The following is a 17,596-nucleotide window of genomic DNA, read 5'->3' on the forward strand; positions in this document are numbered from 1 at the left end:
CCCAGCCTATAACAGGTCAATAAATGTTAAGGAATGTAAAAATAAATAGATGAATTAATCAATCTGTCACTCACTCCTAACTTTTGAACCTTGAATTAAATGATTCTCTATTAAGGGCTTTACTAACTCTTAAAATTTTACATGCCACTAAACATTTCTTTCATAACATAATATATTACTGGCGATTTTCAAGGTTAGAGTGCGATGTTGAATTCTGTGGTTAAAGACTAAAATCTGATGGAACAAAATCAGTTTTTAATGCATTTGTACAATCTTCACCACAAGTTGGGAACTGTGAAGTTAACACGTATGTAAGACAACCTAAGGGTGGAATTTCCTTCCTACCGGTTAATTCCGAAAGGTGTTAGACATTTCACATGCCTATCATGTTCCTTTGACTTTCACTGGCAATCCCCACTTTAACCATAGAACTGAAGTGGTTTCGGTTTGCTTTTAGGAGGGTGAGCTATCAAGACAAGTATAATCCCACTCTGCTCTCTGTGAGATTTAGTAAACTGTCAAACAGTGAACACCGTGGAATCTGTTGTAAGGTTATCAGAGGGGAACGTGTTTGGACTACCTCCTGTTCACCCTGTTGGTGAGGGAGGGATCCTGCCCTGGGGTTATGGGGATGGCCACACACAGGACACCTGACACTGGGCAGATGAGATTGACAGTAGCTTGTGAGTCACGGATATTCACAGCCTGGGGAGGGAGGACGCTGCACCCCATGCAGGTTCGCATGGGGGTTGCACTTGGGAACAGAGTGAACAACCAGGGGCTGTGGGTGACAAGCGCTGTCCTGTCAAGAGGGTGTGTGACCCCTGGCTCCCAGGGAAGGATGTGATGACTTGTCTGAATAATTCAGTGGTCTGGCAGGGAACTGAAACCCACTGCTCAGGGATAAGCAGGGACTGTGTCTGGTCCCCTTGAAAAGGAGCGTTGTTTAGCTGGCGGTCTTATCCACAGGAGCAGAGCAGGGAGGGGGACTTGCAGCTGGGCCATTCGAGGTCCTCCTGGTTTTACCAGATGTAAACAGCACATAATACTGAGTCTTAATTTTAGGCCTTACAACCACAGAGTATGTGCTTTCTTGATCAAGCTTGCATCTTTTTCTTTTTTTTTTTAATCCCTAGCAGAGGAGTGTGATCCAATTAGTTTGAACTGCCCAACAAATTCTGATGTGCAACACCAGGTAAGAATAATTTCAGTTATATTTTTACCCTTAAGTACATGCTAATCCAACTAGAATTTATTTAGGAATTGTCTTCTAGAGCTTTAAAAATAAAGAAAGAACAGGATTTTTAGATAATAAGTTTGGAAATGATCTTTAAGCATCCCAGTAATGTAGCATATCTATACAACTTCTGTTACTTTCAGTAACTGGGGTAGCTTTAATCCATTTTTTGGAAATAAATATTTATCCATATGCCAAAAACCATCAGTGTTACTGAGGTAGAAAGGAGAGTTGCTTTCTTTCGTGTGTAGTTGGTATGCTGTGGATAGGAACTTTTTTTAAAAGCCTCAACAAAACTGGGTAGTTTAAAAACATTTTTGTAATGTTTTATAAAACTTTTACTTTGTTCAGATATCAGATGTCAAATTTTAACATATTATTTTAATTGTCCTTTTCCAAAATACATCTATTGTTCTCTGATTATAAAAGACCGTTTGTTATTTTAAACTTCAGATACAACAAAAATGTACCAAAAGGTTGAGAATTGCTTGTCACATTCCATTGTTCACCTTTTGAGGTACATCCTTCCAGAAGCTTCCTTGGGTCACCATGTGCTTCAGTTACTACTTGTACTTTCCATCCCATCTCTGTTCACTCACTCAAAGCTCATTAGCAAAACTGCACAATACCTCACATCTGTTAAACTATAGTTAGAACATTAAATGTCTCAAAAAGGATGTCTTGCCTCAAGATAGACTGGTTGGGTCCTGCTCTCTTTATAATAGTGCTACCAAATTAATTTTTAGCAAGACAAATTTGAAGCTTTGTTTAGTCTTGCTTTTAAAACATCAGTCAGTAATAAGTCATTAATAGTGATATTCTTGGATAATCAAATCACTTTTGTAGTAAAGCAGAGTTATACAATAGTTGATATAACAAGCAATTTTAATCATAAACACGGTTCTCTTGAAAATTGTCAATGGTGCTACTTTTAACTTTGATTTGGGGGTCTTCAGTCGCCCACTGAGAATATTATTTTCTTATTTATTAATCCTGATACTCAGCATTTTTCTTGGAATTACAGTCTAATGATTGACTTTGACATTGACTGAATTTGAACTATTTTAGTGAACCTAAAGTATAAATTTTTCCTTTCTTGCAATCCTTAATTTGTTTAATAAAGTTTTGCTCCCCACATTTTTTGCAACACGATACAGACTCCTTTGAAGATACAAGAATGTTACGTTGTTTGTTTAGTTTTAGGGATTTTCCAAAATCATTTAAGATTAGGTACAGAATATGCATTAGGACACTGTTCAGTATTTTTTCTAATTTCAGTGTTATAGTTCTGGCTTTATCAAGTAGACTGTCTTTAAAGATGAAAAAAGATTTATCAACTAAAAAAAGCAGGAAAAACCTATTTGAGATTTTAATTTAAGTTCTGTTTTAAAACAGGGTGTCTTACATTCCTATAAAAAGTAGCACTGCACCTACCTACTGCAGTTGGTTATTTCTTTGCATAATCTATAGGATTTGTTCTAACTGCTAGATATCCAGAAAGAGTCCTTGAAACCAACTTGGCAGTTAGAACAAAGAAAACTCACTAGGGGAGAAACGTTTAAAAAAAACAAAAACAAAAACATCCCCACGCTTCATTTTCTATAGCTCAGACATTAAAAGCAAATCGAAAATACATTCTTTAGAATATTAACATATGCTGTTTCATTGATTTTTATAATTTAAAAACTAAAATCCACTTCACTTAAGACAATTTTAGACACCTTTTTTGAATGATGCCATGGAAAAACATTGTGGTATCCTGGCATCAAAATGGAAATCTGACATGTCATAAAATTTCATAAAGGACCCTTTACTTTTAGTGATTTAAAATCAATACCCCATCTATTAGAACTATCCTACTTCTACAGTTTGTTACAGCTGGTACTCGTCGAGCATATGCTCTGAGACCGGGTATTCTTGGACATGAAATATACCAAGGGGAGTGGGGGGAGGAGACCAGACCCCAGGCAGAGCTTCCAGACCTGGAGAAGCAGTGTACACAGCATTAGATTCTAAATGTGGATATGGTTCAGCTGTTTAAAGTTTTTTCATGGTTCTTTGTTTTAAAAATATTTATTTATTTATATATTTATTTGGTTGCTCTGGGTCTTAGTTGTGGCAGGTGGGCTCCTTAGTTGCGGCTCGTGGGTTCCTTAGTTGTGGCATGCGAATTCCTAGTTGCAGCATGCATGTGGGGTCCAGTTCCCTAACCAGGGATCGAACCCGGGCCCCCTGCATTGGGAGTGAAGAGTCTCATTCACCCTCATGGTTCTTTATGTTATAGAAAATGTTTCCCAGAACCTTTGTCAAACAATTAAATTTCAACTACTTTAACTACAGGCACACGTGTATGGCAAATGATAGTTAAGCAAAATTTATTCCAGTTTGTAGCCAAGAATCCATGCCAAGTGGAAACCGAGGTAATAAGAAAAACAGTAAATATTAGGATGCTAAGTTGGAATTAGAAGTTATGAAAAAAATGACATTTTCTTCTGTTTATGCTGTTTTTTATGTTTTACCAAACTGTAATTTTTTTTTAAGGTTTAAAAACCACATTAAATTATTGGTATGATATGGTATTATTAGTGTGATACTAATTTATGGTGTTGGTAATAAGGGAAACCGGTGTAGGGTGTACAGGAATGCTCTATACTATCTTCTCAAATTTTCTGTAAATCTAAAACTATTTTGAAGTATACATATATTTTAAAAACCACACTAAATGGAATTTAGAATCTAGAAAAACAAAAAAAACTCATCCAAAATTCCACCACTCTCATACTCTATTTTTGTCATATTGATGTATTTATTCCCTTATACATTTTTTCCATAAGGATAATTATTAAAACTGCAGACAATTTTATATCTTGCTTTTGTTATATAATATTATCTCACAAACATTTCGTCCAGTTTGCTACATGGCCTTACTGTCCGTCTGAATGGCTGCATGATACTGTCACCTCTGATATTTACTGATAGCAGAAATAGATTCGAGGATGTGTGTCTGAGGGCAGGATGAGAGCACTCCTGGTAGAAGGAATGCTGTAAGCAAAGGCTCTGAGAAGAGTCAGGGACAAATACTTTGCCTGGAGCTGAAGTATTGGGAGATTGTAGGCAGTGAGGCTGGAAGATCTGTTGGATCCGGGGTCCCAGAGCCTTGAATGCCAGAGAGAGGCAGGTGGAAGGTATTGGTGGTTTTAAGGGATGGTCCCATGACCGTATCTGGGACCCTGGGAGACTGGAGAGAAGATGAGACCAGGTCTTAGGCCTGTGGTTGGGAGAGGGATGCTACCAACAATATCAATAGAGAATTCAGGAGGACGATAAGATTTGTGTGTTTTTAGGATTGAGAGTTGTTTGTTTGTTTGTGGGCTGTGGAAAAAGGAGATAATGGTCTATAGAGTTTGGGGTATGTGAGATGTGTGATAGGAAGGGCTGCATTGGGGGTTGGTTTAGGATTCCTGCATCAGGAGGTTACACTTGAAGCCCAAGGGGAGGATGGGACTGTCGATGAGAGAGTCCTTGTGGAAAAGCAGAGAGGAGAGCCCAGGATGGAGCCTTGAGGGACAATCTGGAGGCCAGAGGAAGAAAAGGAGCTCAGAGGCAGACAGAGGAGTGGCCAGAGAAGAACGCTGTCAGTGGTCGAGGCATCTGTACTTTCCTTTGCAGCACTTTCCCAGTTTATAGTTACATGTTTGCTGATGGCTTCATTGTCTCTCCCCACGAGGGCAGGGACTGCTGTGCTTTTTGGCTTGTAAGTGTATCCTCCATCCCTAGCACGTAGTAAAGTCTCAATAAATACATGTTGAATAAGGAGAGAAAAAGGCCAGGATTGGGCATTGCTTCACGTGCCAAGGAAAGGGCTGTCAACATCATCCTGTGGTCAAGGGCGAGGCCTACAAAGACACCTTTGGATTTGTCCTTTCAGATGTTACTGGGACCTTTCAGGAAGGAGCTCGATCATAGGGACAAAAACATAATTGCAAAAGGCTGAAGGAGTGAGTGGGTGATAAGAAAGTTTATGTAGTTCTGTCAAATTCATTAAGGTAGCAAGGAAAAAATAGTAAACTTTTATTTGAAGGTGTTGGAAGATACAGGAAAAGCTTCTTTTTTTTTAAGGTTGGGAAACAACAGATTTTAAAGGATAGGTTATCACCAGGAGTGGAGAGATTAAAAATTAAGAGGGAGAAGAAAGAGAAGTGGAATAATTAATGGGATTTGTTTTCCCTGTGGAAGGTAGAGAGGATTAATTTCCTTAGCAACCGTTTATTGACAACATCCTTAGCAATATCTTGTGGACAAGACACAGCACATTGATTTCCATCAAGGAATTTGTAATCTGGAAGGTGAGATATATGTGCCCCTATGTTAGATAAATAAAGTTATCAAAGGTACAGAGAGATGAGTTAGCATTTTAAAAGTAAGAACCTCAACTCTTTTTCAGAGGCAAGACTAGAAGAAGGGTTGGATGGGGAAAGATAGAAACTTCTTTTCTAGATGTAAAGGCAAGAAGTTGAGTTAGTTGATGTCAAATTTGAATTGTGCCTTGAATGATGACATTTGGATGGGGCAGGAAGGGAAGAAATCCATCGAAGTGGGATTGACTATACACACTACTTTATTTAAAATAGATAATCAACAAGGACCTACTGTATAGTGCAGGGAGCTCTGCTCAGGATTCTGTAATAACCTAAATGGGAAAAGAATTTGCAAAAGAATAGATACATATATATGTATAACTGAATCACCTTGCTGTACACCTGAAACTAACACAACACTGTTAATCAACTATACTCCAATATAAAATAAAATTTTAAATAAATAAATAAAAAGAAATCCAGCCAAGATATTAGGGGACTAAAGAGTTTGTTCTGTTCATACAGCAGGGAGGCCATAGGCCTTCGTGAACTAGGTGGTGGTATGACAGTGTTTGGTAAATTGGAAATAGACTGCAAGCGAATAGATGATGACCCATCCATCCATCCATCCATCCATCCATCCATCCAGTATTTGAGTCCAAGAATGTCTCACCACTACTCTCCTAGGTGCTGGACACTCTCCTAGGTGATGCACACTTAGAGCTTTCAGTGAAATTGGGTGTTTTAAAATCTCCGGCAAGGAAAGCTGAGTCGGAATGTTTAAGCTAAGAGACTCTCCCTTAGGTTCTCAGAGAGTCTCAGCACAGAAACAGAGGGAAAAGACAGAGAGAAGACATTTACTGAGCTCATTCAACAGGTAAGCAAGCTTCTTCAATCAGAGAAAGGCTTGTTTCTCCCACCCCCGACATACCTGTCCCCCAACAGCCAATGTTTTCTCTAACTGCCACCGAGGGAGATGCTGCTCTAGAGGAATCTTGAGGGCCACGTTGGAAGTACAGGCTTACTTCCAGGCCCTGGGAAATGATGGGATAAAAACAGAGTCTTAGAAAGGTTATCCTTGTAGTGGCTCGTCAAGGGGATGGGTAGGAAGAAAGACTGAGGCCAGGAGACCCCAAGTGGCTGTTATAGGAAGCTCATCCCAGGGGCCCCGGTGCAGCTGTGGAAGGAAGAATGAAGAGCGGGGATTGTAATTCCAAGACGTTAGTGTTCACTCGCTGTGACTGCTGTAATGAAGCACCACGCAGAGGGTGCAGTAAGCAGCAGAAATGCATTGTTTCACAGCGTGGAGCCTGTGAGTCTGAAAGCGAGGTGTGGGCAGGGTTGGTTCCTCCCGAGGGCCGTGAGGGAAAGATCTGTGCCATGTTTCTCTCCTGGGTGTGTAGACGGCCGTCTGCTCCCTGTGTCTCTTCACATCATCTTCTCTCTGTGTGTGCCTGTCTCTGTGCAAATTTCCCCTTTTTCTAAGGACACCAGTCATATTGGTTTAGCGCCCACCCTCGTGGCCTCATTTAACTTGATCACCTTTGTAAAGAGCCTCTCTCCAAATAACAGTCTCACTCTGAGGTACTGGGGGTTTGGACTCCAATGTGTGTCTTTGGAGGGACACCATCCAACCCCTAATGATGCCTGGAAAAAAAGAAAAAGAAGAACCAAGTAATAACAACACATTTTGAGGGAGAGATGTCAGGGATTCAGTGTCTGACAGGACTTGGGACCTAAGAGAAGGGAGGGTTGGAGATCTGCTTCAGAGAGTTCCAGCTGGTGACCAGGTGCATAGTGGGGCCACTGTCGAAAAATAAGAAAATAGCTTATCTGGGCAGTGGGGAAAAAGTGAGTTCATCTTTTTTTAAGATGAACCCAACAAGTGGTGGTCTTGAGGCCCCCTTCACTTGGCTTGGGGGGTGGAGCCGAGAGCTGCCCCTTCCTCCTTATAGGCAGAGGAAGGAAAGCAGCCCCCACTCTCACTTCTTCCACTGAGTCCTTCACAGAAATCTCTTCCTCTTCTACAAGCTGAGGGTGGGGCTCATACCACTATTCTTGGCCCTTCTCAGCTGGTCCTTTGGAGTTTACCTAGCACCTCTCCGTGGGGTGTATGCATACCATTGTCCTCAGCTTGGGGCCCCAATTAAAACTCTTAAGACAGTGGGAAAACATCCCATCCCCTATCCTGTTATATTCTATGCCATAGCGTTACTTGAGTTTCCCAATTATGGGACTTTGAGATTCTTTCAACTGTTTTACTGTTCTCAATACTGCTATGGTGGATGTCCAAGTGTCAGTCCCCACCATATAAGGCTATATATTTCTTTAGACTACATTTACATCTCTATTTACAGGCTAGACCTAATAGGCCACACTGACAGTTCTTCCACTAAGCAAGCTGTAAGGACTCAAAGTCAATTCCTAGTCATAAATACGACCAAATTTTAAAAAACATGTTGTCTTATCTATCGAAAGCCTATCAACAGCTAATTGATGTCTTCGAAATTAAACAAGCCTTTTAAAGTTCCACATTATATTACCCAGAGTAAATGGCGGGCAGGGGACATACATCCAGTTTTAAACCACAGAAACTCCAAGCATGCTGGTCCTGTTGATAGTATTATACAAAGTATAACATGATAGCCAAGACAGAAAAGTGTCTTTAACAACTGATGCTAAAGTAGCAGCCCAAGAGATTAATTTTGTATCTTATTTATTCACCAAAGAAACAGAAATCTTTTATTTCCAAGGACACATATTTTGTATCTCAGCCGGGACTCTCCCCTGTAGCCTTGGCCCTTCACATACCCTCTGGGCTCTCACCTTCCTCCCAGCTCTCCCACACACCCTCTGTTCCGACAGAGGCCAGAGCCCTGTCTATATTATACCTTATCTCCTGAGTTTGGTGCCTCCTGGTACTAAATCAGAGGGGAGGCTTGGCATTGCTAATCCTGACCATTTAGAAAGTGGGTTTGGGCCCAGATGCCCAAATTGACAACTTGGCATCTTTAGAGCTGAAGGGGACTATAGAAATCATGTTGTCTCACAGAGGGGACCTGAGCCAGTGGTTGAGTGGCTGAGTTGGGACCTGGGGCCTTGTGCATCATCCCTCCACCCCCATCCACCCCCTCATGCCTAGCATTTCTGAATCGGTAGCACTTGGTGTTACCAGTTGCTGCTGGGCCTCTTGCCTGGCCTAAGTCTAGGGAGACAGGCTTTTCCACAGTTCTCAGTGCTGTCAGTCTGACAGACTAGCACTAGGGTAAACACTACTGGAACAAAATTGGTAAATGGAGGGGTTGCTCTTGTCTTTAAAGTGGACTGAGAGGTGGGTGGCAAAATCCCGTCCAGCAGCCTCATTGCCTCGGCAGAGACCATCTGCAAACCCGAAGCAGTTACGTGTGTTTTAATAACAGGGAATGGACCCCACCAGCACTTGCCGTAGATGGTATCTTCTGTGAGTCAGCCCAGCAGGCCCCTACCTGCCCTTCTGGATATGCAGCAATCCTTTCAAGCTCCAACAAGATCTGTTTGATAGATTGGCGAGTCCTTTCGTTTGTTCTCTAAGGGAAAATCAGATTGTTCTGCTTTTAGGAAATACTTGGTCATTCCTTACTTCGCCCCTGATGTGAAGTTTAGAGATGGGGAACCAGATAAAACTAGAGAACTTTGCCCAGAACCTGCACTTGGTATTTTTAAGTTTTTTTTTTTAATTGACATATTTTCTCCTAGTTATTAATCAGATTTTCCTCCTTCTTTGTATGTTTATTAATTTTTTATTGGATGGCAAACGTTGTGAATTTTACATTATTGATCTGGATTTTATTAAGTTCCTTTATTTTATTTTATTTATTTTTTGGCCATGCCATGCGGCTTGCAGGGTCTTAGCTCCCCGACCAGGGATCGAACTTGGGCCCCCTGCAATGGAAGTGCATTAGGACCGCCAGGGAATTTCCTTACACTTGGCATTTTTAACTCTGGTGAGAGGGACTCCCTTTAGCCTTGCAGTCACCATCTCCCAGTCCAAACAGGCTGCACTTTCTTTAAACCGGCTGTCAGAAGGTTGGTTCTTGAGACAGAGCTGTCTGGGCATTTAGAGGAGGGAGAAGGAATTTCAAGGGGTTGGTTTTGCTAGAATGGAAATCACCTGTTCGATTCTGTGAATTTCAGTCTCTAATCTCTCTTGCCTTGTGCTCCTTAGTCTCCCTGCTCCCTTTGTGCTCCATTTATCTACCTTCCCATCAGTCTACAGAGTTGACTATCTCTCCTCTAACGTGGTGATGGAAGGTGCTACGTTAGAATCAATGAACAGATGCACTAACCATTAGAAAGTGAAACCTACGTGAGTAATACCAGGTGAACTTGACTAGGGTCTTTAAGAGCTGTGGATCTTTTCTTTCTGCCTTTTAATACCTTAGACAATTTTGCCTAAAACAGATAATGATCTATCTCCCATTTGGTGTTTAAGTGCCTCAAGTTGTGTCACCTTACTTTTTCTAGCCTACATTTATTTATTCTGGGTTGTATCTTCCAATGACCTGCCTGCTTTCTCACTGTGCTCTGCCATCCATGGAACCATCACATCTTATCCCTGGGGACAGTCCCTCCCACATCGGTGACCTAACCTGGTCTGTTTTCTTGCTTCCTCCCCCTCACTCCCTCTGCCCATAAGTTTAGCTGCTAACAGCCTCCACTCATCAGGCATTTTGGTGATGCTCTTGCTGATTCTGGGTGGAAGCTGCCTTGCCCAGCCCTAGGTTAGGTGGACCAGGACCACCTCCTTTCTCTGTTTTTGATTCCTGGAGAAAATGATGAAATGCAAACTGCTCTTCCCACTACAAATTCATGCCACCCAACCACAGTCGTCATTTCAGGACCTTGAGTCCCTTTTTTCTGTAATGAACTTCCCAGAAATGAAATTTTATTTATTTTTTCTTTTTAACATCTTTATTGGAGTATAATTGCTTTACAATGTTGTGTTAGTTTCTGCTGTATAACAAAGTGAATCAGCTATACGTATACATATATCCCCATATCGCCTCCCTCTTGCGTCTCCCTCCCACCCTCCCTATCCCACCCCTCTAGCTGGTCGCAAAGCACTAAGCTGATTTCCCTGTGCTATGCGGCTGCTTCCCACTAGCTATTTTACATTTGGTAGTGTATATGTGTCCATGCCACTCTCCCACTTCGTCCCAGCTTACCCTTCCCCCTCCGCACGTCCTCAAGTCCATTCTCTATGTCTGTGTCTTTATTCCTGTCCTGCCCCTAGGTTCTTCAGAACCTTTTTTTTTTCTTTTTTTAGATTCCACGTATGTGTGTTAGCATACAGTATTTGTTTTTCTCTTTGACTTACTTCACTCTGTATGACAGACTCTAGGTCCATCCACCTCACTACAAATAACTCAGTTTCATTTTTTTATGGCTGAGTAATATTCCATTGTATATATTGCTACATCTTCTTTATCCATTCATCTGTCAGTGGACACTTAGGTTGCTTCCGTGTCCTGACTATTGTAAATAGTGCTGCAGTGAACATGGTGGTACATGACTCTCTTTGAATTATGGTTTTCTTAGGGTATATGCCCAGTAGTGGGATTGCTGGGTCGTATGGTAGTTCTATTTTTAGTTTTTTAAGGAACCTCCATACTGTTCTCCATAGTGGCTGTATCAATTTACATTCCCACCAACAGTGCAAGAGGATTCCCTTTTCTCCACACCCTCTCTGGCATTTACTGTTTGTAGATTTTTTGATGATGGCCATTCTGACCGGTGTGAGGTGATACCTCATTGTAGTTTTGATTTGCATTTCTTTAATGATTAGTGATGTTGAGCATCCTTTCATGTGTTTGTTGGCAATCTATATATCTTCTTTGGAGAAATGTCTGTTTAAGTCTTCTGCCCATTTTCAGATTGGGTTCTTTGTTTGTTTGGGGTTTTTCCAATTAATTAATTAATTAATTTTTGTCTGTTGGGTCTTCGTTGCTGCACGTGGGCTTTCTCTAGTTGGCGGCGAGCGGCGGCTACTCTTCATTGTGGTGCATGGGCTTCTCAATGTTGGGGCTTCTCTTGTTGTGGAACAGGGCTCTGGGGTGTGCAGGCTTCAGTAGTTGTGGCACACGGGCTTAGTTGCTCTGCGGCATGTGGGATCTTCCCGGATCAGGGCTCGAACCTGTGTGTCCTGCATTGGCAGGCAGGTTCTTAACCACTGCGCCACCAGGGAAGTCCTGTTTGTTTTTTTGATATTGAGCTGCATGAGGTGCTTGTAGATTTTGGAGATTAATCCTTCGTCAGTTGCTTCGTTTGCAAATATTTTCTCCCATTCTGAGGGTTGTCTTTTCATCTTGTTTATGGTTTCCTTTGCTGTGCAAAAGTTTTTAGGTTTCATTAGGTCCCATTTGTTTATTTTTGTTTTTATTTCCATTTCTCTAGGAGGTGGGTCAAAAAGGATCTTGCTGTGATTTATGTCATAGAGTGTTCTGCCTATGTTTTCCTCTAAGAGTTTGATAGTGCCTGGCCTTACATTTAGGTCTTTAATCCATTTTGAGTTTATTTTTGTGTATGGTGTTAGGGATTGTTCTAATCTCATTCTTTTACATGTATCTGTCCAGTTTTCCCAGCACCACTTATTGAAGAGGCTGTCTTTTCTCCATTGTATATTCTTGCCTCCTTTATCAAAGATAAGGTGACCGTATGTACGTGGGTGTATCTCTGGGCTTTCTATCCTGTTCCATTGATCTATATTTCTGTTTTTGTGGCAGTACCATACTGTCTTGATTACTGTAGCTTTGTAGTATAGTCTGAAGTCAGGGAGCCTGATTCCTCCAGCTCCGTTTTTCTTTCTCAAGATTGCTTTGGCAATTTGGGGTCTTTTGTGTTTGTATACAAATTGTGAAATTTTTTGTTCTAGTTCTGTGAAAAATGCCATTGGTAGTTTGATAGGGATTGTGTTGAATCTGTAGATTGCTTTCCAGAAATGAAATTTTAAAAGAAAAATCATAGTACTCTAATTTGATAGAGTCTATTCATGCCTGTGTCTTTGACTTATTTCTACTTTGGGACCAAGTCAAAAGAAAATGTGGTAAGACAGGTACAAGCTAAAGGGCAAAAATGCCTGCTTCCTAGCACTTGGTAGTTATTTCCCTGAGAGCAGCATAAAGAGAAGTTTGTTTATTAATCATTAAATTGCACGGGGGTCCTTTACTTTATCTGCTCTAATTGACCTAACAGCTTCTAGTCTCATTATTGTTCAGTGCCCTGTGGACTGTAATGCCTTTGAATTTCACAAGTGGGCTAGAATTTCACTTAAAGTTCCGGTTGGTGTGGGTTTCGGGGTGCAGCTGCCCTTATACACGGTTGAGAGTGTAAATTGATACAACTTTCAGGAAATTATTTGGCAGCCATCTATTACCCATTGATCCAGTGGTCCCACTTTAAGGACTTGATCTCACAGACATCACAGCAGAGTGTGTTTGAAACAGAGGAGAGTTGTGGGTATCTTACATGCACATAGGTAGGAAGTGGTTGAATGAATTTCGGTACTTTGACGTGTGTAATACTATTAAGCCATTGAAAAGAGGAGAGACCACTGACCTTAAAAGATACTCAGAATATATTGTTAAACAAATAAACCAAGTTGTAGACTAGTATGGTTTGGGGCTAAACAACATCTCTATATAGGTTGCGAGTGTGGCTGTCAGTAAGGACCGAGGAAGCATGTGCCCCAGGTTGTAACCTCTGGGGAGGGAGCTGGGATGAGAGATTAGGAGAAAAAGATTTTTGTATCTCTTGCTGCTTTTTTGAAAAGCGGTATGATTTTGAATACTTGTTATTTTGTGTGTGTGTTTGGTATTTTCTTCAAAGAAAAGTGATGGACTAAATCATCCAGACATTTAGGTGGTATTTCGGCTCAGTAAACTTTTCATATATTGGCCCTTGAAGCCAGGTGGTCTTTCTTCAACTAGCACACAATTATGCAGCACAGGAAAATCAGAGACTGAAATAAAGAGTTCACGAATGCACTTGCTCATCTCGAACCTTCGATTGGTCTGTGCTCCAGCGTCGCTTGTATCCTCCGGCCCAGGATTTGTGAATGACAGAAACATAGGCAGAAGCATAGGCCATAATCTCCTGTAAAATACTTTGTGATATTTCTGAACAATAACCAACTATACTTCACCCCCAAAGGGAAAACCCCTCCCTCTTTCATCTTTGAAACCATAGCCAAGGTATGAAATTACATCTGAGCATCCCCGCCTTGAAGTCACAGGAACAGCCACTGCAGTCTTTGACCTTCACTTCAACTCCAGAAGTAGCAGGTCTTCCTTGTAATTGGATAGAAAACTCGTTGAAGAGAAGAAAGAACTAAATGTACACAAACCCACAGGTTTGCTCTCATCCTAGCAAAGCACCATAACATTCATTTCAAATTCCCATTCTTCCAGATTTAGTTCTTTCATCCTCAGTGAAACCTGCCCTGTTTCTGAGGTCTCACTCGAGTTCCTGCCCACCTTTGTGCTCCCTTGGCACTCGGTCTGTGCCTTTTTCACACGTTATTCCTTGTGGTATCGATGTTCATGTGCGTGTCTTTGTCCCATTACTGGATCGTAACCTCGCAGTATCAGGGGTCTGCATTGTTGCCAACACTGAATAGGTGCTTCACGAATGTATCCTGGCTGAAACACATTTCTAAAAGCCAGTTGCTGGAATACAGGCAGACCTTGTTTTATTGCTCTTGGCTTTATTGCGCTTTGCAGATATTGTGTTTTTTACAAATTGGGGCAACCCTGCATCCAGTAAGTCTGTTAGCGCCATTTTTCCAACCACATTTGCTCACTTCGTGTCTCTGAGTCACATTTTGTAATTCTTGCAATATTTCAAACTTTTTCATTATTATCATATGTGTGATGGTGATCTGGGAGCAGTGACCTTTGACGTTACTACTGCAAAAAGATTATGACTCGCTGAAGTCTCAGATGATGGTTAGCATTTTTTAGCAGTAAAGTATTTTTAAATTAAGGTATGTAGATTGTTTTCTAGACAGAATGCAATTGTACACTTAATACTACAGGATGGTGTAAGCATAAGTTTTTTTTTTTTTTTTTTTTAAAGATTGATTGATTGATTGCTGTGTTGGGTCTTCGTTTCTATGCTAGGGCTTTCTGTAGTTGCGGCAAGCGGGGACCACTCTTCATCGCGGTGCGCGGGCCTCTCACTATCGCGGCCTCTCTTGTTGCGGAGCACAGGCTCCAGACGCACAGGCTCAGTAGTTGTGGCTCACGGACCTCGTTGGTCCGCGGCATGTGGGATCCTCCCAGACCAGGGCGCGAACCCGTGTCCCCTGCATTAGCAGGCAGATTCTCAACCACTGCACCACCAGGGAAGCCCAAGCATAAGTTTTATATGCACTGGGAAACCAAAAACTTCGTGTGACTTGCCTGATTGAGATACTCGCTTTATTGTGGTGGTCTGGAAATAAACCTGCAATATCTCCAGGCTATGCCTGTATACTTTCAAATAAATAGATATGTCCAGTTTTCTATGTGTATATTATACTTCAGTAAAAAATAAAAATGAAAGTAAACAGTTACTACAATAGTAATTAATTTGCAGGAAAAGAATTGAGTATAGGGCTTCCCTGGTGGTGCAGTGGTTAAGAATCCACCTGCCAGTGCAGGGGACACGGGTTCGAGCGCTCGTCTGTGAAGATCCCACATGCCGCGGAGCAGCTGAGCCTGTGCACCACAACTACTGAGCCTGCGCTCTAGAGCCCATGAGCCACAACTACTGAAGCCCGCATGCCTAGAGCCCGTGCTCTGCAACAAGAGCAGCCACCGCAATGAGAAGCCTGCGCACTGCAACGAAGAATAGCCCGTGCTCGCTGCAACTAAAAGAAAGCCCACGCGCAACAATGAAGCAGCCAAAAAACAAACAAACAAAAAAATATCGAGTATAAATTGCTTAGAAAAACCCGACAGTAGACATAGTCTTGTCCTAATGTTTAGAAGTGAATAATCAGTAAACACATTCAGAAGAGTTACACAGATGTTGGGTCTGTCTTGGGAATTCATAGCGTTGAAAGGTGCTTGAGTTGCACTGGCTGAGTGTTGGGAGAAGATTTAGAACAGTCTAAATCCATGCTATATAAACCCTGTTACTCTGGCACACTCAGGCATTTAAAATCTTATTTTGAAAGCCATTTACTAAAATATTTTCATAAAGCAGAGACATTAAGCTTTAGCATTGGTTGTTCTCCCAAAGCAGCTAGTTAAGTAATTCGGTGTTAACTCATTTGCAAGGGAGGCATTTCTTCTCAGGCTCTTTGTCTGTCGTGTAGGTTGCTGCCACCAGGTGGGCAGTGATAACTTTGGTCTTCATGGTGGTTTCCAACCAGATTTAGGCTACAGTCAGATTAACCAACCTGTTGAGTGCTTTCCCACTGTAATCCTCCCCTTAGTTTGCACAATTATAAAGATGGGGCTCTTTATTAGTTAGCTAAGCATAGACATTTTTAAAATAAATTTATTTATTTTATTTTTGGCTGCGTTGGGTCTTCGTTGCTGCATGCGGGCTTTCTCTAGTTGCGGAGAGCGGGGGCTACTGTTCGTTGTGGTGCGCGGGCTTCTCATTGTGGTGGCTTTTCTTGTTGCGGAGCACGGGCTCTAGGCACGCGGGCTTCAGTAGTTGTGGCACACTGGCTCAGTAGTTGTGGCTCGCAGGCTCTAGCGCGCAGGCTCGGTAGTTGTGGCGCACGGGCTTAGTTGCTCCGTGGCATGTGGGATCTTTCCGGACCAGGGATCAAACCTGTGTCCCCTGCATTAGCAGGCAGATTCTTAACCGCTGCACCACCAGGGAAGTCCCTAAGCATAGACATTTAAAGATGAACCGAACAGTCCAGAAGAGCACGTTTCCCAGAAACCCGGTACCTGGCCCCATCAACCTGGTGCTGGTTAGTACTCCCCATCAGTCTGTCAGCATGTTCGGCCCATCAGTCCATCCCCCCGTGTGGACGGCACACAGAGCACACGTTCATCTCTGAGTTGAGAGCCTTCCCCCGAGTGTCTTCTTGGCCCTGGAGTTGCTGCTGCTCGGAGCCTGGTGTGAAATCACCACGTGTAAGTCTCCGCGGGGGACTCTTGTTCAGCACCTGGTTCCTGCAGCTCCCTAAGCAGAAATGGGACCCGACGACCAGGTTATAAACTCACCAAAGTGCAAAATTAGTGTCACCTAGCCAACTTTCTACTCAAAGAATTCTCAGCAGTGGCTAACAGATTTGCCCAAATACAAGGCAATTCCCCCCTATTCACAATGGAAAGATTTTACAAAATGGGGGTTTTCTTTAGACTACTTGGATATATAAACCATTGGTGTTCAACTTTGTGGTTACCTTCAGATTTCCTAAGGAGATTTTTAAACATTTTTATGCGGTAAAACAGCGGTCCCCAACCTTTTTGGCACCAGGGACCGGTTTCGTGGCAGACAATTTTTCCACTGATGGGGGAGGAGGTGGGGGATGGTTCAGGCCATAATGCGAGCGACGGGGAGCGGCAGATGAAGCTTTGCTCACTTGCCCACTGCCCACCTCCTGCTACGTGGACCAGTTCCTAACAGTCTGCAGACCAGTACCGGTCCGCGGCCCGGGGGTTGGGGACCACTGTGGTAAGATACACATGCAGTATTTACCATCTCGACCGTTTTTAGGTATACAGTTGAGAGGCATTAGGTACCTTTACATTGTTGTGCATCCATCTCCAGAACTTTTTCATCTTCCCAAACTGAAATTCTATCCCCATTAAACACTAACTCCCCATTCTCCCTTGCCCCCCTCCCTGGTAATCATTATTTTACTTTCTGTCTCTTTGAATTTGACTCCTCTAGGTAACTCATATAAATGGAATCATATAGTATTTGTATGTCTGTGACTGGTTTATTTCACTTACCATAATGTCCTAAAGGTTCATCCTTATTGTTGCATATGTCAGAATTTCCTTCCTTTTTAAGG

The 17,596-nt window shown here is 42.2% G+C and overlaps 1 protein-coding gene across 4 annotated transcripts in view; it reads left to right on the forward strand.

The window, feature by feature from the left end:
* EDARADD (EDAR associated via death domain) overlaps nucleotides 1-17,596 on the forward strand; it is a 53,090-nt gene that overhangs the window by 18,242 nt on the left and 17,252 nt on the right. For 2 of the 4 annotated variants that reach the window (XM_057531132.1, XM_057531134.1), the window contains exon 4: nucleotides 1,137-1,195. In XM_057531132.1, the coding sequence (XP_057387115.1) occupies nucleotides 1,137-1,195 (59 nt within the window). The remainder of the gene's footprint in view (nucleotides 1-1,136; nucleotides 1,196-17,596) is intronic. The other 2 variants (XM_057531133.1, XM_057531135.1) reach the window with 1 other exon arrangement.

This window comes from Balaenoptera acutorostrata, chromosome 16 (genome assembly GCF_949987535.1).
Source record: "Balaenoptera acutorostrata chromosome 16, mBalAcu1.1, whole genome shotgun sequence".
Taxonomy (NCBI): domain Eukaryota; kingdom Metazoa; phylum Chordata; class Mammalia; order Artiodactyla; family Balaenopteridae; genus Balaenoptera; species Balaenoptera acutorostrata.